General features: G+C 38.1%; 1 protein-coding gene across 2 annotated transcripts in view; it reads left to right on the top strand.

Annotated features, from left to right (window-relative positions):
* The first annotated feature begins 493 nt into the window (after nt 1-493).
* LOC126187934 (40S ribosomal protein S25) overlaps nt 494-26,003 on the top strand; it is a 30,977-nt gene continuing 5,467 nt past the window's right edge. The window contains exons 1-3 of one of the 2 annotated variants that reach the window (XM_049929300.1): nt 494-609; nt 1,035-1,130; nt 1,853-2,036. In XM_049929300.1, coding sequence (XP_049785257.1) covers nt 607-609; nt 1,035-1,130; nt 1,853-2,036 — 283 coding nt within the window. In that variant the 5' untranslated portion in view covers nt 494-606. Of the gene's footprint in view, nt 610-816; nt 839-1,034; nt 1,131-1,852; nt 2,037-26,003 lie in introns of those variants that run through there. The other variant, XM_049929301.1, reaches the window with a different exon arrangement.

Raw genomic sequence — 26,003 nt, forward strand, 5'->3', positions numbered from 1 at the left:
GATTGACGCATTCTTGACGATTTGTTATATATTTTAATTGCCATATACTTATGACTATTGCCAGTTTTAGCTAATCTATTTTGTGCCAACAGCAGAGACGTACAGGTTCTTGTATTGTAGTTATGCCTTTGATTTGTTACACTTTTAGGTAGTTCAGCAAGTATGTAGTTAACGCTGTCAAGAATATATAAATTAATAACTGTTAAAACTATATATTTAATGAACAATGGTTTACAATTTGTCCTATTATCTACCTTAGCCATTACTCTGATTGCTTTCTTCTGGATCACTATAATTTCATTTATTTGTCTGCTGTTTCCTCAGAGTATTAACCCATACCTTAAAACAGATTGAAAAAAGGCAAAGTACGCTGTCCTTACGTACTCAAATTATCGCTTGTCATATGAATTCGATGAGTTAATACGTTTACGAATCCTTATTTTCTGGTGGAATATACGGGTTGAGAACATTCTGATTTCATAGCTTTTTTCCAATGCAGTTAGAAACATACTCCACTTTCCTGGATAAGATGTTCTATGACTTTGTTCCACTGATGTAAACCCAGCTTCGTTGCCATTGTTTCCTGTTCCTGTTCGTGTTGCAGCCATGGTGAGTGTGAGATGGTTTGAGTTTTTGTGTTAAACATATAGATTGAAACATTTGTTATTTATGTTTATATATTCAGTTAATGTGCCGGTGCAGGTGCCGCGATTAGTCTTTAATTATAATTTTTTTCAAAATGCGTTTGTGACGAGGTTAAATTTGATGTTAACGTGGCCACATGGACCGAACTGCTGGAACTAGGCTCTCGTGTGGAGCGCTTTAATTATGCGTTATGGTTGTTAATTAGATTGTAATCTACCAGAATTTTATGGAACTGAATTACATTAATTGAATCAATCATATGTTGTGTAGTTTGTTGTAAATCGGATAAAATGAGCGTACATTTCACCTTTGAAATGGGTGCAATTATTTTAACTTACTGTGTGTTAGTGACGAATGTGAGTGGTGTAATACTAAGTTTTATGTTATAGCCACCCAAAAAGGATTCAAAAGGGGGTTCTTCAAAGCAACCTCAGAAAACCCAGAAAAAAAAGGAAGGAGGATCTGGAGGCAAAGCCAAGAAGAAGGTTTGTAAATAGGTTAGCTGCCGTCTCGTAATGTTAAGCAATGCACTACAGATAACTTTGAGGTGTTTCAGTTTTGGTTGATCTTCATGTAGCACCCCCTTTAATGCAGATATCAATCATTTATTTAGAACTTTTGTGATGTCATTGTTCTCCATTTTATTACTTATGCAGCTTTCGTTCTCATTTTGAAAACAAAGACAATTTTTGTTGTATTAACTTCGGAATTGGGGGATGCTGTGCTAGAGTTTGAAAAGCTGCACTCTAGTGCTTATCATTTCTAATAAAAATGGGCCGTAATGTGTTCTACTGACAAAAGTTTGATGTTCTCCTTTTAAGTGGTACTGCATTTGTAAGAAAGAAAATGTAATGTCTTTTATGGTATTCATTCCCTCTTTTAAGTGTGTATTAATGTTACAATTTAATCCTCAAAGTTATAGTTTGTCATGTAGATACAAGTAAACTGATAGTGTGATACTACTAGTGGCACACACATTCGCACAAGTTAACATATACAACATTTAAATTTAGTGTTTTAAGTGCCTGAAAGTCATACTTTTATGTGGTGGTAGGATTTTCATTCATGTCTACATATATGATGAATTCACTAACTCCAGAATGCTGTGATGGCTAAAGCTGATTTAATGAGTCTGATTGAGTAATTTCTTTTGTTCAGATGTTCAGAGGTATTTAGTAGCTCTAACATATTCCCATGTTTATTGCAGAAGTGGTCAAAAGGAAAAGTTCGTGATAAGCTGAACAACCAGGTGCTCTTTGACAAGGCAACATATGAGAAACTGTTGAAAGAAGTACCTGCTTACAAACTTATCACACCTTCTGTTGTTAGTGAAAGGTTAAAAGTACGAGGATCTTTGGCTAGGCGCGCTTTGGATGAACTGCTTCAAAAAGGTGAGTTCTTGAGGTGTGTGTGTGTGTGTGTGTGTGTGTGTGTGTGTGTGTGTGTGTGTGTGTGTGTAGAGGGCATTTAGAGTTGTGATGTGTGGCAGTGTTATGTTTCAACTTCAGTTTACATGTGTCTTTTGCTGATGATGATAGACTACAGTGTTATTTGGTTGTGGATTAGAGTGGAGACAAATATCAGCATGTTGTGGGAGAGGATGGTAAATATGGCAGTGACCACAAATTTACTGCAAAACTTTGTGAGGTTGCTGGATATTGTGGATTGATGTATTTGTGATGATGTGCAGTTGATCTTGTGAATGTCTGTGGAGGTGCTTATGAGAACATCTGGTGGTTTATTTAAAATGACATGCTTGAGAAAGCGATACTGTTCCAGCCATTCTGTTAATCTATAGTGTTGTTACATATCTTACTCCCCCCGTGGTTGAGTGAACTATTGTTGATTGGTCCTTGCTTTGCAGTGAAGTTCATTAAGTAGGACTGTAGGGGCATGCAGGGTTGTTAGAAATATTGAACTGTGTTTAAAAAAATGTATATTTGGGGGTGGGACACAGTTCTTGGGGGGTTTGTGGAGCTGCTGCTGCAGGGGGAGGGGTGGTCAGCTGTATTTTTTAGTGTCGTGGCAAGATGATTTTAGGGTTACTGGAGACAGATTGTCTATCTGCTTTGACCCAAGACGTCATGTCAAAAACACCTATTTTGAGCATGTCTCACATGGCGGCTAAAACATTGGCTATAGCACCCTCAAATTTCACAATAACCAGTGCTAACTAAACCCAGTGAAATCACACACACACACACACACACACACACACACACACACACACACACACAGCTGGTATCGCACTTTCCAGTTCACCTATATAGCTCAGTCCTCGGCTAAAAGTTTGGTTATGGTGTCTGTGGCTTTTCTATTGCGGGTTGCAGTTGGTAATTGTATGTGCAGTGAGTGACTGGAACTGAACATGAGTAAGCAGTCACAGGACAAGACTGGGAAACCCATGAGAAAATAGTTTTAGATGAACATAAGTGGATCTATGTTTTTAATTAAATTATGGGAGAAGGTAGGTGGATCAGTGTTCATTATCAATAGTAGCACTTCTAATATACTGATACACTGTAACTGTCTACCTCTCCTGTGATTTAATAATATTGATCGACTCACTTGTTACGCAGGCACCTACTGTTTGGCAACAATAACTTTACTATTTCGCTAGTGCTGATAGAAGCAGAGAAAATCGACACTACTTGAAAGATATTCTCAGAGTGCTGCCATTGTCAAGCTGCCCCTAGATGTGAAGTATTACAAAAGGCTTGCATCTAATAGCAAGTAACTTCTGTAAGCATTTCCTGAGGTGTTTACATAAGATCAAAAACTTACTCAAGCTTGCTTCATGAAGTCAGTGGAGCAAGTTTGTTAGGAACTCGCTGCAAGTACTTGTTACAGAAGTGCAATTAATCTTATAAACCAGACGAGTCCCCGTTGTTACCAAGTGACACTATTCACATAACTACATTAGAGAACTCCACTTGGGTTAATAACGTTGAGGGTGTAGTATGAAAATTTCGAACTATCTTGTCTATTGTATAAAAATGGATTCAATAAAAGGAAACCTTCAATATTTGCCAGTAGTACTTACTACTACTATCACAAATGTAATGTATTTTATGTTTATGGTAATATTAAAAAATCAGCTAAAATTTAAAGATGCTTGTACTACTGTTCTACTTTGACCTCTAGTGAAACAAATTGATTGAACACATCTTGCAGTTCCTAGACTGATAGTGCCAGTTTTTTTTGTGTGTGTGTGTGTGTGTGTGTGTGTGTGTGTGTGTGTGTGTGTGTGTGTGTTTCCAATGACACATTTGTTTTGGCCCATTTGTCTTTGTGCCATTCTCCTTTTCACAACGGTACTTTCACACTGGTACTGAACACAAACAGCTTCTGTAAGTTTGAGCAGAACTTTACGAAAATACAAATTTGACAAGTAGAAGGTGCAAGATACCAGAATGAATTCTCCCCCCACAGTGGAGTGTGCACTGCTTTCAAACTTCCTTGCACTTTAGAACTGTGTTGGGCTGAGACTCGAACCTGGGAACCAGATGTGGTGCACAGTTTTAATTTGCTAACTTGGGAACTAGAATTTGACAAAACTGGAGGGGGGGGGGGGAGATTGCAGATACGGTCATTCGTAATATTCCACCCAGTTCTATGATTGTAGGGATAATGCGCCATACCACAGTAGGAAGTTTGACAGAATACTTCATAAACATGATTTCAGGATTACGATGTTAGAGTGGTTGCAAGATGGGAAAATAAACTGCAATGGCTCAAAGGGGAAGGCTGATTTGTTATCTACGATAAAGGAAAAGAAACCAGCTGTGAAAGTGTATGTTGTGGATAAAATTGCTGAGAGCAGCCACAAAGTAGTGCGTCACTGCTGTACAACTGGGATCTAAATCAAATAGAATTGGCATAGACCAAAATGTAACACCATTTCAAGCAGAACAATGTTGCTATTGCACTTACAAAATGAAAAACGTATCCTATGACCGTAATATCAGTGAGTCACTATTGGAATCTTCCAACTCGCACAACTTCCTGGGTGTAACACTGTGTAGGGGTGTGAAATGGAATGATTACACAGATTTCAGTTGTGGGTGAAGCAGATGGTAGACTTTGGTTTATTGGTAGAATAATAGGGGATACTGGGGAAGTGCAGTCATTCTAAAAGAGAGATTGCTTAGAAATCACTTGTGCAACCCATCCTACAAAATTGCTCAAGTGTGTGGCACCTGTACCGGATAGCACTAGCAGGAGATATTGAACATTTCCAGGGGAGGGCAGCACAAATGGTCAGTAGTTTGTATAATCCATGGGAGTGTCACATAGATACTGATGGAACTGAAATGGCAGACTCTTGTAGGTAGATCTAAATTATCTTTAGAAAGCCTATTAACAAAGATTCAGGAACCAGCTCTAAATGATTACTCTAGGTATGTAAAACGATCCCCTACGTATCACTCATACAGGAATTTTGAGGATAAGATTAGAATAATTACTGCATGAACAAAAGGCATTCAGTCAATCATTGATGACATTATTGGCCAAAGCCAACTAGAATGGAGAGCAGCTACAAAGGCGGGTGCGTCGCTTGTTCTGCGCAGAGAAAGGGGGAAGATACGTTGCGACGCTGCCAATTTAATTCCATCAGCTCACACGCTGACGGTGCACTAGCGTAAACATCATTCCACAGTGAACTTTTAAGAACTGAATTCTTAGTAATGAGAATCCTTACTCATGCACACGCAACCTTCCACATAGAATTAATTAATGTTGAACTCAATTACAACATTCCCAGTCGTATAAAATGTTGAGATAAATAATTTCTGTACACTAAGTTCTATATGATTCAAGATGACAGACTCTGAAGTAAAACAGCTGTAAAGAAAAACAAAAAAGGAAAACCACTGCATGTGGTAACAGGGTATATGTGCAAAACTTACCCTGTTTGCGGATTTGTAAAAACTTTAAGACCTATGTATATTTTTCCTGTTGTATAGCATAAAGCAAATGAAAGTCCAGGGATGCTGAAACCTCAACGAAAGTTCTCTGGGTGATAGCACAATTGTTTTGTTCAAGGTGGATCCCTTCCAAAAGTACAGTTTATTTGTAAAGCAAAGACAGAAGAGCTTCAATCTCAAGACACTATTTTGTCAGTAACCGTGATGTAGCTTCATTCTTTCTTTAAATACTGTCAGTGTTTAGTGTTCCATCTTTTGAACGACAGCGATTTGTTTTGTTAATCAAACCAGTTTTTGCATTGCTTAAGTTGGGCACCTACAGTGATCGAATACATTTAAAGCATCTTCAAGTTTTAGTAATTTATGAGCATAAAGATATCAGAAAAAGATTGTTTAGTGTATTACTAAAAGCTAATTTTCTTTCATTTGCAACCTGCTGTGGCATTATAGTATGTGTACTTAATTGAACGAAATGTGTTATGAAGAAAACAGCATTGTTACAAGATCAAAGATGAAACTTGAGCTACTAATAATTTTTTATGCTGCTGCAGGCACAGTCACACAGCCATAAGTAACAGTAATTGGTACTTCAATACTTCACAGCAAGAAATTTGCACTGTAGTCTTTGCTGTCCGAAGTAGATAAATCAGATTTGGCAGGATTTATGATGAATGGTTCCATAACAATGTCCCTGCCAATTTCCCTGTTGTAATCTTCATCTTGCAGTTTCTCTGCATGTCTTTGCAAGCTGCTCATACAGATGAGATGCTGTTAGTTGACTCATATGTAAGTCTCTACATCTGCAGCTTTGAATTTCTACAATATATGCTTTCACCTGAGCCCCTACCAGCTCGCTAGGGTTGTAATGGCAATGGTATGGGGGTAATCTAACGATACGGTGTCTACACTGCTTTACAATTTCGTCTATCTCATAAACTCTGTATGCAGGCTTGTGTTGATTGAGAAGAACCAGCAATTCTGCTCTGGTATGCGACGAGTTATGAGGTATTCCTTTAGATGACAGCCATGCAATAATATGTGCCTCTTTGGAGTTGGTATTTGGAGCTTTGTTCACTTGTGCTGAGTGGATGCTCGCATTGTCCATGACAATAACTGAAGACTCCGGAATATTTGGCAATAATAGTTGTGTAAACCACCTTTTGAAGGCACTTTACATTTCAGAGTGGTAATCTTCAGAATTCTTAGCTGTGGACGCCTTAAAAATCGGCTTACTCTGGGGAATAAAGCCAGTATTTCTTGATCCGACATAAAGTACTATAATTCTCTTACCCTTACCAACAGGATCTTCTAATCCACTGTACCCATCACTCATTTTCCAGCACATAGCTCTTGTGTGGTTCTAATTAACGAAAGTTTCATCTAAGTAATAAATTTGAGATGCGCCATCTTCTCTGGTTTTCTGCATTGTTCTCAAAAACAGTCCTTGCAGCTACAATATCACTTCATTCCATTAATAATTTCCTACTATCATTTTTCTGATAGCTGAACCCCATGTTTAAAAGTATCCTCAACATGGTCCATTTGCTTCCATTAAAATTTTCAGCTTCTTTCATACACGAAACTAGTTTCTTTGCTGTTGGATACTCGCCTTCAGCATACCTGCTGAACACTATGCGCTGAAAAAGTTTTTTGCAAAATCGTCTAGTTCATTCACTTGTTTTTTTGCGGTTGTGTTGCTTCCCTGGTATTTTGAAAACAGCTGAGCTGTTGGTTTGCATTGACGTCTTAAAAAAATGGCTCTGAGCACTATGGGACTTAACATCTGAGGTCATCAGTCCCCTAGAACTTAGAACTACTTAAACCTAACTAACCTAAGGACATCACAAACATCCATGCCCGAGGCAGGATTCGAACCTGCGACCGTAGCGGTCTTGCGGTTCCAGACTGCAGTGCCTTTAACCGCACGGCCACTTCGGCCGGCTTTGACGTCTTAGCTTCGCTGGATATTCTCTGAATGATTTTCAAAGCAGCACCACGGGCTTCAGCTGTCTGCTCCTGGCATCTGGCAACGGTGCGACCCGCACCTTGTGCTGGTGTGGATTCAGTGGAAGTTAGTCTCTTAAAGTATTTTCACACACGGAACACTATTCCTCTTGCCTGTTTGTGTGGCACTTGGCATGGTTGTGTACCGTCACTCATAGCGAACACTATGAATGCAGTCAGTACTCAGCACGGAACACAGTGACTGAAATAAACAGGCTGTGAGTCACGTGGTACACTTCCGCATTTCTGCGCATCTGACCCTCACTCACCTTTGTAACTGCTCTCCACTCTAGTGGTATTGAAACTTGCAGTTAATTGCATATTGCCATCAGTTGCTGACTGAGAATCTGCTTCACTCCACTTGTTTGGGTGGGTTCCCTGTTCCCTACCAGCTCCTTGCCGTAGGCTTTCTTTCTGTTTAAGATGTCCTTGTGCTCATGCTCTACCAGATGGCAGTTATGATTGCAGTAAGAGGTGGTTAAAAAAAAGCAAAGTGTTTTTGGTTTTATTTGAGTGGGAGTACTTCTTTTGAGACATTTACAAGTTATGTACAGTATTGGCAATTTTCCTGCCGTTTCATTTGTTGGTGTATTTCTAAGCTTCTACCTTGGTTCCCGATTTTTCTTTTCGTAAATTTGACCAGTGCCATCTGTTTTAGGCTTAAGCTTTTTTGGCAGAACTAGTCTGTATTAACTCGTCTTTAAAAAAATTAGCAATTTTACAGAATATGTGTACTGAATTTTGCTAAAATCTCATGAGCAGTGGTCTGTTTAATCCTTTAACTGCAGTGGAAGAGTTACCTCGTGCTCTGCTGCTTCCCAGGTGCTAAAGACTTTTTTAATGTACTGCCTCTTTTACTGAAGCAGAGTTGATGTCTTTGTGTCCCTATTGCACCAACCTCTCACTGCTGCAGGCAAGTTACTTTCATATCTGGTAATAAAAAATTGTGGATGTTTATCATACAATGTTTGTGTCTCTTTGCGTGCTATCATTTGCAAAAAAACCTCATTCCGATACCTTGAACCATGTATGAAGTAAGACTTGTTAGGACATGATCTGCAATGCACAGAGGCGGAAATAAGTGTCTCCCAAGTGACCATTAGTCGGATATAACAACCAATAACTGAACACTGAAATGAGATTTTCAACAAAAAAATTAAAACAAAAGTTTGGTGTCTTACATGCATTTCATATATGGCAGGGTATGAGCTAAAATCAGCCATATGCGCAGTTGATGCTGTGTGTTTTTGTCTCTGTAAACTTTTTAGAATATGGTACAATGTTTTATTTAATTTGGTGTGGTGCAGTAACTATGGCGAATAAGGAAAAGAAATTGTTTATGGAGAGAAGATATCAGACTGTAAGATATGCAAAATTAATTTTTTCACTTAATGTTTTTTAAAATGGAATAAGTATTCCAGTGTGGCCTGAATTCCATCACAAAGCACTAGTAGCAGAATTTGGCGAGCAGTACAGTCATAAAAAACCATACAGAGTATGTGCCTACGAATAAAATATTTTAAAAAGATTAATTGAATATTGAGGCAGATAAGCTGTTGTTCGAAACACCTTGTAATTGAAAATATTAGCAATATGAAGATGGACATTTTAGCCTGAAACTTGTTATGACACTGAAACGAAGGGGCTGGTTTGTCATTCACTAACTAGTAAAAGATTGATTTAACAAGATAGATAATTTTCATTGGTTATTGGCCAGTAGAAAGAAAGATCATTAATAAATGTTTGTCAGTGCATTGGTTATTGGCCAGTAGAAAGAAAGATCATTAATAAATGTTTGTCAGTGCTAGTTTCTTGGTTATGTTACTATATTCACACTTTGTGTTAGGGAGAATCGTCCCTTATAATATCACTTTCACTGCTTGGGTGCCGAACTGCATAGCTGACAACTTTTCAGTTTTATCCCCAATGTGTGCGTGTAAAATGCTGGTTACAGTCCCAGATTTAGTAGAGAAATACTGTGCCAATTACACTGTGATAGACTCAAATGCTCAAGTGGATGCTAGAGACTGTTACTCTGTAACAGTCCTTAGAAAGTATAGTTCACCCACAGAGGAAATAGCAGACGAAACCCTTGTTTGACCAGTTATGGTTTTTATTCTTAATATGGGTTAAAGGGAGCTCTCCATGCTAGTCTGTGCTGTGCAAGCCTCTTGATATATCAAAACTACTGAAACATAGGTTAGGTTGTGCCTTAAATGTCACTTCTTCCTTTTTCCTTTTCACTTCAATCCTTTTCAATAGTTTTCATTTTATCCATCTTTTAGCATTCTTCTGTGATGTTGTGTGTTGTGTTGTTTTTCATTCATATTTCACTTCCCCTAAAAGGCTACACTCCAGACAAATACTTTCAGGAAAGAATTCATAAAACTTTATATTCAATTAGCTGACAAGCCTAGCATTGTCCAGATATTCATTTTGACAAAGTTCTATTAAACAAAAACAAAAGAATAAACTTTTTGTAGTGAAGTATCAAAAAAATTTCATGTATGTGCGTTTGTGAAAACACCTTTGAAATTATGGAACAGAAAGCTGCTACTCACCATGTAGTGGAGGTGATGGGTTGCAGATAGGAACAACAAAAAGACTGTCACAAATAAAGCTTTCAGTCATTAAGGCGTTCGTCAACAATGGAGGATGCATGCGCATGCACACACACACACACACACACACACACACACACACACACACACAGTGCGCGCACCAACGCAACTCGCACACACGACTGCAACCTCAGGCAATTGAAGCCACACACACCACAGTTGCTGAGGCTGCAGGTGTGTGTGTGTGTGTGTGTGTGTGTGTGTGTGTGTGTGTGTGTGAGAGAGAGAGAGAGAGAGAACAAAGGCCTTAATGGCTGAAAGCTTTATTTGGGACAGTCCTGTGACTCAGCATCTCTGCTATATGGTGAGTAGTAATTTTCCTTTTCATAATATTGTTGCATTCCATTCTGGATTTTTCATTATCCAAATTAAGAAATTTGATCCCAGACAAGTTTCTGCACTCAGGAAGCAGCTGCCTTACATGTCTGCAACATGACTTTGTACATCTCTAGGGCAACACCCCTTCATAGCTCTATAGCCGACTATCATTTTCGCCTACAGTTGTTTATGCTCTGCAGTTAAAAGCTGTCGGAAATGCTGCCAGGTATCTGGGATACCACATCTCTTGAACTGTGTGTCACACAATGATCTATTTATGTATGTACATTCAGTGACATCTGTGGAGACTGTCAGTGAAGTGTGCTGCTAATGGAGTTAGTAGCAATGAAGTAATACATTTAAACATCATGCATGATGTGCCAGGTTTTCACGATGTGAGTGTTTGACGTCACATCTCCTGATGCATGTTTCACACAGTGATATAATTTTGAAGGTATGTTCAGTGGCATACTTGGATACTGTAAGCAACTTGTATTGTGAATACAATTAGTAGGAAAGAAGTAATACATTAAATGTCATGCACAGAGCAGCAGTTTTTCACACATCTCAGTATTTTTCATATATGCTGAACTGTATGTGGTACCATGATATAGTTTTGTAGGAGCATTCAGCAGCACTTGGGGATACAGCCTGTGAAATTTATTATGAACATAGTTAGTAGCACAGAAGTATTACATTCAAACATCATGCATGATAAGGCAGTTCTTCACATCTCATTGTTCTGCATCGTCTCTCTTGAACTATTACAAGTGTATCTTACTCCCGGAGCAATTGTTGCCTGAGAGTAAGTGATATGTATACAAAGTTTGCTTGAAATCTGTCCAGTGGTGGAGTAGGTGATGGTTTTCTCTCTCTGTCTGTGTCTCACTGTGTGTGTGTGTGTGTGTGTGTGTGTGTGTTGAAACAGTTTCCTTTTCAGGACTATTTTCTTGCTGCAATTTGAAGCCTGTGTGTTATATCATCTTTATTTCAGTCATACTCGGTTATTTTGCTTGAAATAGAAAAACTTGTCTAATTTTGGTATTGCTTCCTAATCAAATTATCTTCTCATCTGATTTGAGGACTTCTAGAAATGTATAGCAGTGTAAAATCTGGTTTTGGAATCTGTTGTATCATTTTATAATGCATCTGAAACATTTGGTTTCTCCAGGTCTGATCCATGTGTACAACATCCTTTCATGGTTCTTAAACTGTTTCAGATGATTAAATTATGCTCTGTACAAAATTGTACCAAGTAGCTTCCTCTCTCATTCCTTTTCCCTATTTCATGTCATGCTATTTTTCCTTCTCATTTTTTTCCCACTATTGATTTATGGTCTCTCAGCATAATTAATTTTTGCTTCCCTTAAACATCTGAATAATTTTTTAAATCGTAATGCAGAGTTCAAATTTCTTCATCCCTGGAGGGAGCTATAGTAGAGTTGATGAAAGATGATCCTTGATAACCAGCAGCATTGTTGCCAGCTTTCAGCTTTGAAGCAGACTCCAGCAAGCAAAAAGGGTAGTTATAAGTAGAGCTGTGACAACAGAGATGTATAGAAAATAATATTATGCAATTAGTTGAGGTAGACAGCTGAAATACTCATGCCAAGCCCAGTGCATCTACCAGGGACCTTTTTTGCCAACTCTGTTATAGTTTGCATATAAAATTGTTCTGTGGTTGTGAGTGTTGGGTTCATTTTCACTTTGGTTAAAATATTCACTGTTGCCTATGGTAGCTTACACCCACATTGTTACTTTGTTATTGGAGCTATGCCTGCATTAGTGTTCGCTACCTGACTTGGTGGGTAAGATTTGGATTTGCAGAAGTTTGGATATGTCATGTGACCTGCTGACCAATAACAGCCAGTCAGCCATCGATGCAACAGAGTTCCTTTGTTCTGTGTGGAGCAAGTTTGTGTTTGGTTTTAGCACTTTTTCATTTCGAAAGTTATTTCGAAGCAATCTGATCAATGAGTGGCAAAAGCAGATCTCACCCTGTATTACACAAAGGGGGAAATAGTCTTTCATGTGTCAGTTCTTTGGACAAGATTTGGAAGTGCCATCCAAGTCTGGTAACAAACTGCCTCCCAGTCTTGCCAAGTGCCATGAATGAACAGCTGAGTGCTGCAATATCAGGTTGGGAACTGTTTAGTCAGATTGCAGGCGAAGCAAACACTTCTGCTGAAGAATGGGTCACCTATTTTTAAGTTGCCAGGTAAGTGCTGAAATAGAAAGAAATTCACAAGTGAGCTCAATGATTTCAGCGAGAATGTATTAAGGTGCAAAATAGGTGAAATCCTACAACAGATAAATTGTTCGTACTTTAAAGAAGCAGACAGTTTAAACGGCAGCAAATATGCTGTGCTCAGAACATTAAGAGAAATGGGATTCAAATATAGAAGGACCAGTGACTGAAGAGAAATGACATTGTAGAAACCATAACTGTGTTCTTGAGAAAAATGCACGAGATAAAACAAGCTGGAAAATAACATATATTACTCTGATGAAACTTGTGAACCGAAAGTGTTGGAGATCAATGTGCTGGAAGAGAAATAAGGATCTTGGAGGCCTTAAGGTTCCTGCGGGCAAAGGGGTGCCTTACTGTGCTACATGCTGTTCATGCAGACAGGCTTAATACCAAAAGGTAAATTAATATTTAAAGCATCAAAGTCAAAGCATTGAGATGACTGCCACTCTGAAATGACTTAATGCTATCTCAAAGTGGTGGTTTGTACTACAGCTACTTCCGTACCCAGTGGAGAGTTGTATTATTGTAATGGACAGTGCAGGCATGTACTCCGTGCAAATTAATAAGGCTCCTACTTCAAATGTCAGAAAGGATGAAATTATTTCATGGCTGTTGTATGGAATTCTTCACACTGCATTACAAACAAGAGCAGAGTTACTTGTGCTCGTAAATGGATACAAGCCAAAATAATGCACTTGCAAGATGATTATCTAGGAGGACAGCACCGTCACCGAGTAATCAGGATACCAACATATCGCTGCCAGTACAATCATATTGAGCTGGTATGGGTGCAAGTTAAAGCCATATCACATGAAGAATAGCACCTTCTGGATTGCTGATGCTGAAAGATCCACACATGAAGCAGTGAACAAAGTAACCATCTGCGATAGACATAGTGAAACACTACAGGTAGAAGATTTTAAAAAGGAAACAGGTAAAGACTCGGTAATGGAACCCCGCATAATTAATCTTCATGATCGATTCATGTGAGTTAGACAGTGAGAGTATTGATTATGATTTTTGCCTGTGTCAGAACTGCTTAGTACCACATTACTGCAGTTCCCAGTGCATGCTTCTGAAATTTTTCCACAAAGAAATTAGTTATAAATGAGGTTAAGGGGCTCCCAGTCTGTTCATAGAACTCTTGTTCCACTTGAAATATATGATTGCGAGGCAATATTTAAAAAGTTATGAAATATCGGGAAGAAAAATCTGATTAAGCTGTTGCAACACTTCATTGAGTGCAACCATTGTACATAGTGATACCACATCAAAACTAATTTAATACGTCTTCTGACTGGACCACTGTGCTGTTTAATTTACTGATAAAATGTGCCAAATTTTTGATGTTTGAATCAGATTGGTCCACAGCTATAAAAATGTTCAGATTTTTCTCAATATTCAGTATGACTTTTTTACTAACCTCATAGAAGTCATAAGAAATTTGTCAGTGTGGTCTGTACTAAGTTTTCTACAGGTCTGTGAGTCTAGCAAGTCATTAATCTTACTATGATAGTCGGTCACATTCAGAACAACTGTCGCGTAAGGAGAATGATAAGTGATGTCGTCATTTAGGTGTTTTAAGGCATTACTCTCACCCACACTTAAATTTCTTTTTATACTTTTGGTGTCCACCAATACACTTACAGCTTTTATATGGATTTGTGTGTCCACACTACGAATACCTGCTTCTGCACTGCTTGTTATTTCTTCCGAGTACAATTTGCAGACAAGTAGCATAATTTCCACCCCTAGCAAGCACATATCTCTCATCAGATAAATGTCTGGATAAATTGATAACTATGTGGGAAATTTCTAAATGGCGGATAATCAGATTAGGCTGAAAATTATCAAATTTCATCATCTGTTGCTAGATGCTGTAAACATACACTTCCTAATAGTCTTGTGCAATAGTGTCACTTCTATTGTAGTTGCCACTACAGAATTTCTTACTGATAGACTTTGATTTGCAACCCTTGCTTTCCGGGTCATAGCAGGTCAGTTGAATCTGCTCTCATTAGACCTCTTCTGTCAATTGATAATCAACTGCACCTCAGCTGAGCTGCATAGGCACTTAATTCTCAAAAATTTCGGGATAACACTGCTTTGGAACAAGACAAAAATGTGAGGGAACACACATTCATTTTGATAGGACTAAACTACTGGCAGCTGTGACATGCTATACATAGAGGCCATAGAGATTGTTAAACACCCTAGGAATTTTAATAGGAAGGAGGAGGGTATGAAATTAAATGACATCTGGGTCCCTGTGCTGAAGATGTGTAAGTGTCTTCCATCATGGAAGCAACAGTGGACAACATCAACCGGCAGTGGCCAGTTGCACTAGAGCCAGGGTGTGAATAAACACTCAACAAAGCTCCGATCACCCCTTGAAAATGCCCTCCCCAGAAATGTCCCCAAACATTTGTTTTTTAATATGAAATCCATTTGACCACAGCATAATAGCCACAGTATTTTATTTATTGTATTTGAGGATGGTCAAAAGGCACTGCTGGTGCAGGATGTGTCAGTAAATACATATTTTTCACTGTATTTGTGTTCTCCTTTTTAAAATTTATTTTGCAAGACATTCCAAGATGAACATATTTTCAGAGTTTGAATGGGAAAGATAAATGCACTGTAGTTTTTGCCAATTACTCTTGCATTTATGGAGGAAATGACACAGTGCAGATCTATTATTGTTGTCACTTTTCCTCCATTTATGTTGCGTTATTATTTTTCCATGTTATGTATTTCATAAAGCCCTGTATTTTAAGGTGCACAGTTTGATGGCTTAGTGTTCCTCACAAAGGCGTAAATTGTTGCTCTTCCACCTTTCCTGTATGCATACATAACTGTCAGTAGCTGACTACCGAATGGAGTGCAGCTAGTGAACAGTCTGACTACATTCCAACAGATGGTTCCCCTACATTACTAACTACCGTCTACACAGCAGTCTCCATCACCCACCAAGTTACGTCGTGTGCACTCTATCATTGTTGAAGTTGTGTTTATAACCGTGTAGGCCTGAGCACTTCTTGTAACTGGACTCTGCTAATTCCTCTGTATTTCACTTCAGGCTGTCCATTTTCCTTGTTAAATTCTCCAACCTACCTACCTGGTAAAGGGATGTAACATTCCGTGCACCCGACACTTTTTGTTTTTCCATATGTTATCTTCCCTGTCTGGAGATATAAATGGGGGAACTATTTTACCTGTGAATTATTTTACCTGGGAGGCGGCCATCATCATTTAGCTACATTTTCTCGGGAAATATAGTGGCTGTAGCTTCCCTTTACTTTCAGCCATGTGCTGTACCAATGTAGGATGGCCTTATTGGCTTTATGTTAAAATGACAAATACAGGTTGATGATTCTTCTGAAAAATCTGGAATTTTCTGGGAATTACATTTTACATTGGAAAAATTAGGAGAATATTGGGAATTCTCTTTTTAACCTAGCATTGGAATTTAATTATGTTTAGTTTTATATGTCAAAATTTTAAAATACTTAATATTTTGAAGTATGTTAATTATGTGAATATTGTTCCATATTAATTACCAATGTTAAAAACTGTGGTCAAACTATCTCAACCAAGAGGAAAGAAAAGTTATTGTGAGATTGCCCCTGCCCTCTCCTCCCTTCTCTTTGTCAGGAACTTATTCTCGGGGAAATAAAAGTTTGATTATCCCCCTGGAATTAGTCATCCTGGCTGTTGCCCACCATCAGGAACTGCAGATTTGTCAGGCATCTCCACAGGTAGCCTTCCACTGTGATTCCACCTGTGGTACAGCTATTTGTATCGGAGACATGCAAGTTGCCATGCTTTGGTAGGGTATGTGGATTACTTATTGCTCTGGAACTCTTACCAAATAAGACTGATAAGGAAATAAAGTAATATGACAAAAAGGCAGTGTGTGAAGGTTCTTCAGTGTGAGAGATAACGTATAATAAATCTCACCAATGAACTTCAGACGTGTTTGCCTGGCATAGCCCTTAACAACTCAGCATGTCGTACCTCTTGTAACAAATTGTCGTGTGTACCTCTTGTCACAGACTTTGACTGTAACCAAAATCATTTGCGAGCTGTTATTTTTGCAATTTGCTCCAGATTGCAATAACATGTAGTCTACATATAATTCAAATTTATTTGGAACCTGATGCCAGCTGATACTGGTTTGGCATGGCCACACACATAAATAGTTACTATTAATTATTTTTTAATGTGGACTAATTACAGGAATTGTGTGTATAAATGCCAAATTTTCTGCTACGAATATAATATCCATAGTTGAAAGGATGTCTTCTGCTTGTGGTTCCATGGCAACTTGAAACGGGGGAGCTGCAAGATGCCTCACTGCCACCTAGGCTTAGTGTTCTTCTCCAATGCCCAGGGGGTTTGAAACATCTTCTAAACTGTCTGCAGTAGCTGTTTAACATAAAATAATCTTACAGTTAATTTTGCAAACTGTGAATGTGCTTAGTCACAGTTGAGTGTTGATTGATGTGATGTCAAACAATGGAAAATCCAGGATGGAATGCAATGATATTGAAAAGGAAAGTTACTTACAATGTAGTGGAGATGGTAAGTTGCAGGTACACACAACAAAGACTTGTCACAAATAAAGCTTCTGGCCATTAACCCTTTTCGTGCCAGACGTTTTCTCAACATATCATGTTAAAAGTGCCATGCAATTTTACAGTAATGTGCAGACCTCTGCCATACTTGCAATAAAATCTAAACTAATGCATAAAGGAATGTATTTTTTTTTAATTTTTAGGGAATGCTGCTGGCTACAGTACTACGTGCAATACACATTCTCAAAGAACATATTTTCAGAGAAAAAATTTATTTTCATGATGGGGTTTATCGAAAAAAATTAAGACTTTGATTTCAGTTTACTCTGAGACCCATCAAATGATGATATATTCAAATTTCGGGTATATATGGAATCTCTGTAGTTTCCTTAACAAAAACATCATAAAGGAATACAATTTTTTTTAATTTCACTAAGGAAAAAATCAAAAAGAACATAACATTACAAAAAAATTGTTTTGCTCTGAACGTGTTCTCAGTTCTTCAGTCATAAATCACTGACAAATGTGAGGTTGCAGTTACAACTACTTGCACACATGCTGAGCAACACATGAAGGATGCAGTCCTTTCTTGTAACACACACATACTGTTTGTGAGTGCCGTTTCTTATCCTTCGTAGAACAAACACTGCAGTAGCATTCCTTTCTCCCCGGAAGAGTCTCTACACCATATACTGTTGGAGCAGGTACATTTATATCTATTGCACTTGTGGTTGCAGTCCTTGCCTGAAACCACTGTTGAGAAAGTTTGCATATGACTAGGCTGTTAAACTTCAGCCTTGTCAGTGGTTTGTCGCTGGGGTTTAGGTTTTCCTTATACAAAACATATGCATTCAGCAACATCCTGGCAATTATGCTAAACACTACCTTCCTCCACATCTTGACAGTCCTTCTCTCATCTAAATAGCAGTATGCCATCATGCCAGACGAGTCAATGCCACCCATATACTTATTATGTCCAAAATTACATCTGGTTTCTTGACCGACTGTCTATTGCGAATTCTGTTTTCTGATGATGTAGCAGAGGATGATGTACTCACAAGGAGGACTGGATTTCTCTGTGATTTCTTCTGTCTGAAGCCACAGAGAAGTATAAAAGATTTCTTTAAAAACTTTAGCTGACCTACAGCATAATTCGACAGAAGACCACGTTGCAGGAATTTTCTGTTTCTTCTAATTGTTCCCGTTAGATAAGTGCCGACTGAATACAGCTTTTCTGCCAGAGGAATAGATGTAAAAAATGTTATCGCAAAACACATGGTAACCTTTTTGCATGTAGCTCCCAAGAGCTAGTAGTTTCATAACTACTACATATCCCAGGCCATTCTTTTATTTTGTTTTTGTCATCACTTTTTGTACCACGGTATGCATAAAACCCTAGGCAGTAATTTACTTCTGAATCGCACAGCATCCAAAATTTGACTTCCCCATCTGTGATGTTTATTGGGAAGGTACTGGATTAGCTGTGAGTGCACCTTTGTCCCAACAAGACTTTCATCTACACTCAGTTGCTGGTGTGGAGTGTTGTAGCGACCGAAAACATGCTTGGCAATATCCACAAACACTTGAAATTTGGCTGTTGGATCATATAATGGGTGACCAGGAGGGTGAAGTTTCGAATTGTCTACAAAATGTAAGAACCACAGCAACAATTGAAACCTGTTGCATGAAAACATTTTCGAAAATCAGTGTCAACAGATTTGCATCGGTTGACCAATAACTAAAAATCTTCGGTTTTTTATCAGTCCCATATTCAAAATCACTGCTATAAAAGCCCTCATTTCTGCTACAGTTGTTGGTTGCCACTGTTTGATTCTCAAATTTGGCGATAAATGCGTTGACTGAATCACCTGGCAAGCATATGTTAGTCTGTCACCATAATAGTAAGAAGCTGCTGCGAGAACAACAAATTGAAAAATTAATTGGTTTGGCGTTTGCTGGTATATGTTTAGGGCCTGGTACTTCTGCATACACAAAGCTTGGAGGGGGCAGATTATCTAGTGCCTCATCCATTATTTCAACTTCTTCCCTGACGTAACCATGCTGCCGCAAAGTACTCGGTAAATAAACACCACCAGAGAAGTTTATTTTACTCGAAATATCGCACTGACAATCGAAAAGAATATCGATATGCTGTGCCTTCGACCTTCCTTCTGCATCTTGGCTAGGAAATACTAACAACTTTGCCTTAAAGTGCGGAAAAAATGAATGAGAAGGGCATCACGATCAGATCGTATTTGGCACTAAAAGGGTTAAGGCTTTCGTCAACAATAGTACACACACACACACACACACACACACACACACAGTCATATGTGGTGGAATTTGGAATGTAATTTATATGTTTATTGTTTATATGTTCATGGTTTAATAATTTTTGTCCAGTGTACTTTTTAAGAATAGTCAACCAATATATTGCTTCCTCCTAAAAGTATCACATGAGAAGTGAATGAAAGTAAGCTTATTGTTTAGAGCTCACAAGGGGCATACCAACAGTCATTCTTCCTGTGTGCAATTTGCAACTGGACAATAAAGGGTGAACTGATGGTGATACTCAAGGTCCTCCATGCCTGATACCGTATGGTTATACTATAGCTCTATAAGTTGTAAATTTATGGCTGAAATTGTGACCTAAGCGCCTGTATGTTACCAAAATCAATATTGAATTGATTTTGTGAGTATTTAACTATATGATGCAGCCAGTAAGCTTTTATCAGTATTCTGTCAACCATGCTATAGTCTGTCTGTAAACTGAAGAGCGAGCGAGCGAGTCCCCACTCTGCCAACCCAGCTACGTCACAAGGCGCTTCTACAAGCTGTTTCACAACGTAGTACCGGCCCTGCCGCGGCGCGCGATTTAAATCTGTGGCGACGCCGTACACAGATACGTCTCGGCTGCGTTTATTTTCAGACAAATGCATTAAGGCCATAAGGAATACAAAAGACGATAGCTTCTTTCGAAATACAACAATAGAGTAAATAATATTAACATAAGAACTGACGTCAGGATTTTACTACAAACATAGAACCGAATGGCTGTTCATGTGAATATGGTATATGTTCCTCCACTGCTATTCGTAAAACGAACCGCACATAATTCAATAAATCTGTAGAATTTATGGCTTGTTCTTTGTGTTTCTACTGAAAGGTAGAAGTTTTCATTGAAGGACTGTGTTGAAATTTAACAATTCTTGCAACATGAAGAGTGTTAAAAAAGTAAGCAGAAATTTATAATTTTATGTGTTAGTCCGATTTGCACTACTTTTTTGTCACTGTCTTCGTGAACATGTCTCTAAAGTATGTGTACAATGTTATGCATATTGGCTATTTACTCTGTTGTCAGTTGTCAAAAAGATTACATGTGTTTTGGTACCATCAACGATTATTTGTTTTGTATAAAAATAGATCAGATAATCTGTATCAAATTTTGTTGTAAGAATGGAATAAAATATATGAAATTTTTAGAAATATTGAATATTGCTTTTGTTGAACTTGTTATGAGTAAACCAAGGGCATACAAGTGGTATAAACATTTCAAAGTGGGTCTTAAAGGGCAGCAGTTTTAACAAGTATGGATGAGATTAAAAATATGCAGTTAGAAGACCTATAAACTATCCCGAAGAAACAGTTCCTAAAGTGTTTCGGGAATTGGAAAAAGCACTGGCATAAGTGTGTAGTATGTAATGTGGAATATTTTGAAGAGTATAACATTGCTGAAGACTAACAAATAAAGTTCTTACCAAAAAATAAAAGTTAATATGTAAGCGCACCTCGTATGTCAAGCTTTCTGCTTGGAAGTCCAGAATCGGGGTATGTGTTTCGAAGTGTTTACGATAGCTATTGTGCACATAAGCAGTATGTCTTAGAATCGGGTGAATAGTGACGGAGACAGAGATTTAGTGTTCCATCAGCATCAAAGGTTTTACGTGGTTTTGAAACTGTCTATAAGGATGGATTTCCTCACAAAATTATTAATTTCCTTCGTGGCGATTCCAGTAAACCATGCGGCTTATTTCCGCGTTTCTTCTTTATGCGTCCTATTGGGCGAGGCTGACGTTTGCCTAAATTACAGCCGTTTGGTTGGGAGTAGTAATATTAGCCAACAGTTCTTTTTGCGTCGCCTCTTTAACATACGCTGTACTAACATTAGAGACGATCGAACGCTTGTTACTCCGCAAATATCTTCTTCGTATTCTGCACATTTTCTTACAATGCTAGACGATTATCCATCACTTCCGGATATCGAAGTATATCAGTAAGTATACAAAGTTAACTGACACTGGCAACTAAAATCCCACGAACAGAAACGACGTATATCACTGCACGCCGATCTGCACCGCTACACAGGTAATGGGCAACAGATTTTGGGTGCCCCTGTAGTCCGGTGGCAGCGTTCTTCCGGGAAATGCCACTTCCCCCACCAAAAGCGCTGCTCGCTCTTCAGTTTACAGACAGACTATACTATTCATCAGCATACTGTAATGTTTGTGGTACGTGACATACAGTTACAAACATATTCAAACTCGTTAAAAACTTGTAAATATCAGACTACTGTGGGAAAAATCTGTGTTTTCAGTGGGGATGTAAATATTACATTCCGTACTGGATTTTCCATTGGGGTGTAGATATAAGTGATTATAAAGTATGTTTTTTTTTTTTAAAAAAAAATTCATGCCATTATAGAAAGTGATCAATCCCAGTGGAGTGAGTGTTCCCCCTCCATTGTGAGGCCTTTGTTTGCACGTTTAGCACTTGTCAGGTGACACAATACTGTGTATTGAGTGAAAGTGTTTAAAAGTAGAATGCTGAAATACAAATATTCTATTCACCAAAGAGTATTCATGTATGATTCATATGTGCATACAAAATCTGCGCATGCAGTAAGGAGAGTATTTCAATAGGAATTTCATGATTTTAAAGTTCCTAATTGGGGTACAATACATAGATTGATAAATAAATTTTGTGAACCAGGAAGTGTCCTTCGCAGGAAATGCAGTACTCGGAGAAGAAACTCTGGATAACATTGGACGTGCTCTGGAAAGGTTTCCTAGAAAATCAGTTAGATTTCTTTCTCATCTGGAAATTCCTGTAAAATAACAGCAGTGCAGTAACTTAAACTGGGTGACTCTGTAAAAATGATGCAGTTTAGCGAATGTATTTTGAATAGTGTGTGTGACAGAAATGGTCCTAGCCTAATTTTCTTTTTCGACAAATCGTGGTTCCACGTAATTGAAGACATTAATTCACAAAATAACTGTCATTGTAGTTCTGAGAAACTTAAAATAAGAATGAATCACTAAAAAAGTGTGGTGTGCTATTAGTGGCGAGGGAATAATTATTTTCCCCTCCAGGAAACAATTAACAGTTCAGACATATGTGGACAACATTTTGTGGTTTTTTCTCCTCCCCCCCCCCCCCCCCCCCCTCCGTGCTGGGGAGAACAAGCTTTTGTGACTTCAGCAGAACTGTCACAGCATGTGAAGCCAACTTACCATTACTGGAAATTCATGGTGTGTTTTAGGATGGTTACCATGCACAACCTATGGCCTCCTCCATTCTATTCCATTCCTCTAGCTATTTTTACCTCTTGTGGCATTAAAAGAGAAAGTGTACAAATCAAATCCACACACTTAAAATGAACTTAAAACTGACAAGAAATTGCTGCCATTTCTCAGAGGGAACTGCAGAATGTTCTGAACAATTTCCGAAGCATGCCGGAAACGCTTGAAGAAAGATGCTGGAGTAATTTACTTTTCTTTTTAAATGTTTGTTCTGTATGTAAGAAATAACTGATGCAACGGATAGTACAGTGTTTGCTGTGGACTTCCTGTCACTTGTGCTGCAGGCACAGCGGCTGCATGCCACGAAAGCTGTTGCATTGAGGATTAATCACCCTGTAAGTTGGCTATATCATCTCCCAATCAAACTATCACCTTCCAGACTAGTTTACACCTTTAGGTTTGCTACAAATAAATCTTTCATCATAACATTCATTAAAAATACTCATGAATGTAGTTGGTCTGTCATTCCTATACCCCGAAGGATATGGCTTCTTCTTTACAAGAGTCAAATGTTCACTTTGGTGTCAATTTTGGAAATGTTATTTGAAGATAACTTGAGTGAATGGCCAAATGCTGGTTTGAGTAAGCATAGTGAGAAGCTTTTAATTTTACACTCCAATTATTTAGGGTGCATATCAAATGCAATCAGCTGTCCTCCTCTGCAGAATCGTTTGAATTCAAATTGAATATTTCATGTGGGAGTAATAGAATGTTTCTAACTGCCAAATTATAACTTTCAAAGAAAGAATCTGCTTTATAAATATGCAGTTTCAAATAATTTAAGAGATAAAGTGCAGTTATCATTGTCAAAATGAGAATTCCGTTGAAGCGGTGTATCAGTTCATTAGAACTAAATGTACTACTTGCGAAGTAAGCTACAAATTAAAATTAGCTGAAACCTCAGTAAACTGTTGTTCACTTTTCTAGCGCCAGCAGCTGTTTAACATCTGGTTTGTCTGCTGCTATTGTTCCTTAACTTTCATCAGGGTGCACCCCCTACCTTGGTATGGACAGGCATGTGATGGTTATTTTCTGCATTGCTGTTTTTTCATCTGTTTTACTCAATTATTGATCTAAAATTACCTGAACTGGTAATATTCTCATTTTAAAGACATTCACATATAGAATAATTGGCCTTAAAAAAACCTTGAACAACAGAATAAAATTTACAGTAACTTTAGCAAAATGCATAAAAAGTGATTTTCACATCATAAATTTGTAAATACTATAAAATATCGTACCACAATAAAGTCTAAGAATTAGGTGGATTAGAACAAAATAGGTAGATAAGGAACACAATTTTAAAATTACAAGCAATGAAAGGAAGAATAAAACTTTTAACAAAATTATCAGACCTCGTCTGTGTCAGCCACATTATTACGGTAATAACTACAAGTAGGAACTCAGTGTTTTTGGTAAACACTGTTGTTACAAGAGTTGCACTGTTATAGTTTTTCTTGAACCACAAACATAGCAAAATGGTCAACTCAGGCTGATTTCTTCATCTTCTTTCTTCTTCGCGGTAGACACCTAGAAAAATGCTCAAATCTTTAGGGATTTTTGCTCATTCTCTCAAATTTTCACTCCTTCGTTCCATGGCAGGTCTGAAAGATATTTCCGCCTAACTAAGGATTCCTAGGGCTTGTTCATCTGGTAAATTCGCATGGAGTTTATTCCGACAATATCCAGATATCTGAAGAAAATTGTCATTGGCCATCTTTTAGTTCTTCTAGAAGATGAAATGCTTGAATGCACAAGGTCGTCTGTATCCACACCCCTTTTCGTGGCATTGTAATCCATAATTTGAATCTGCTTACCAGTTTCATCATCCAGTTTGTTTCGGTTGTGTAAAGTTGACAAAACCAGAACAACCTTTCTCTTTTTAGTAGCAAAAGAGATTACAATAACGTTTGATATGATCCAGTTTGTATTGCAATGTTAGTTCTTGAGGAAACATTTTCAGTGTTCGTACCATATTGATTATGACTTGGCTTGGAAGGTTTCTTTTGTAATTCAGTTTAATAAAATAGCATCTTTTATTTAAATAAAAATTTTCAAACATATTTACTGTTTCCAAAATTTGATATTTTCAAAACAATATTCTAAGTCAATTTCCTAGCAAAGGCTCAAAGTTTCTCACAACATCCTCCAAATTTACAACAAATTGTTCTTAACATCAAATGAAAACAATTTTAAGTTCATTACAATACTAGTTATCTAAATATAAACAAACAGTAGAAAGATTTTGCCACTAGTCACTCCCGTTATAATGTAACTACGAGAAGATCAGGAATTTCCTTAAATTGTTGTTTAGGTTTTCAACAGTGTTCAACCCAGGTGGAACATAAAAAATATTAATTCGCTACAGGTCCCAAGTAATGTTGTTAGTAAGCTTCATTAAGTTATGAATCTGTGGTTATTATTACCATTACCATTATTATTACCATTATTACCATTCTCCCTTTTCCACAGGATAGTAATATTATTGAGGCCAATAATGTTATTCCTTTTGTGTTAACGCACTGCATTCTTCATGTACGAGAATTAACGTTGTTGCTGCTATAACGTTACATGGCTTAATGTTTCAACCAATAATGCTATTCCAATACTGTTATTCCTTTTATGTTACCCAATATTGTTCATTCCGGTACTGCAGGACAACAGTACTACTGAAGTGGAATGCATAACAAAACAGTTAAATTCATAACGGGTCCCGTATAACATCCCCCCCCCCTCCCCCCCCCGGCTGCAGCAGGTCCGGGGGTTAGGAATAGGCTCGAGGTATTCCTGCCTGTCGTAAGAGGCGGCTAAAAGGAGTCTCACACATTTCGGCGTGTATGTGATGGTCCCGTCTCGGGTTTGACATTTTTCTCCATTGGCAGTGACCACGGACTTCTTTGCATCTGATATCCTGCACGGTAGCCAGCCCGTTGTGGTGAGGCCGCCATGTACCCTGTTGGTTGTAGCCCCCTGACTACACGGATTGCTCTGTTAATGCCTGCACCGTTAACTCTCCATGTATGCCAAGGGGTTGCTCCCGCACCCACTTCAGGAGCAACCCCTCCCCCCTCCTGCCCTCC

The sequence above is a fragment of the Schistocerca cancellata genome, chromosome 5 (genome assembly GCF_023864275.1).
Source record: "Schistocerca cancellata isolate TAMUIC-IGC-003103 chromosome 5, iqSchCanc2.1, whole genome shotgun sequence".
Lineage (NCBI taxonomy): Eukaryota > Metazoa > Arthropoda > Insecta > Orthoptera > Acrididae > Schistocerca > Schistocerca cancellata.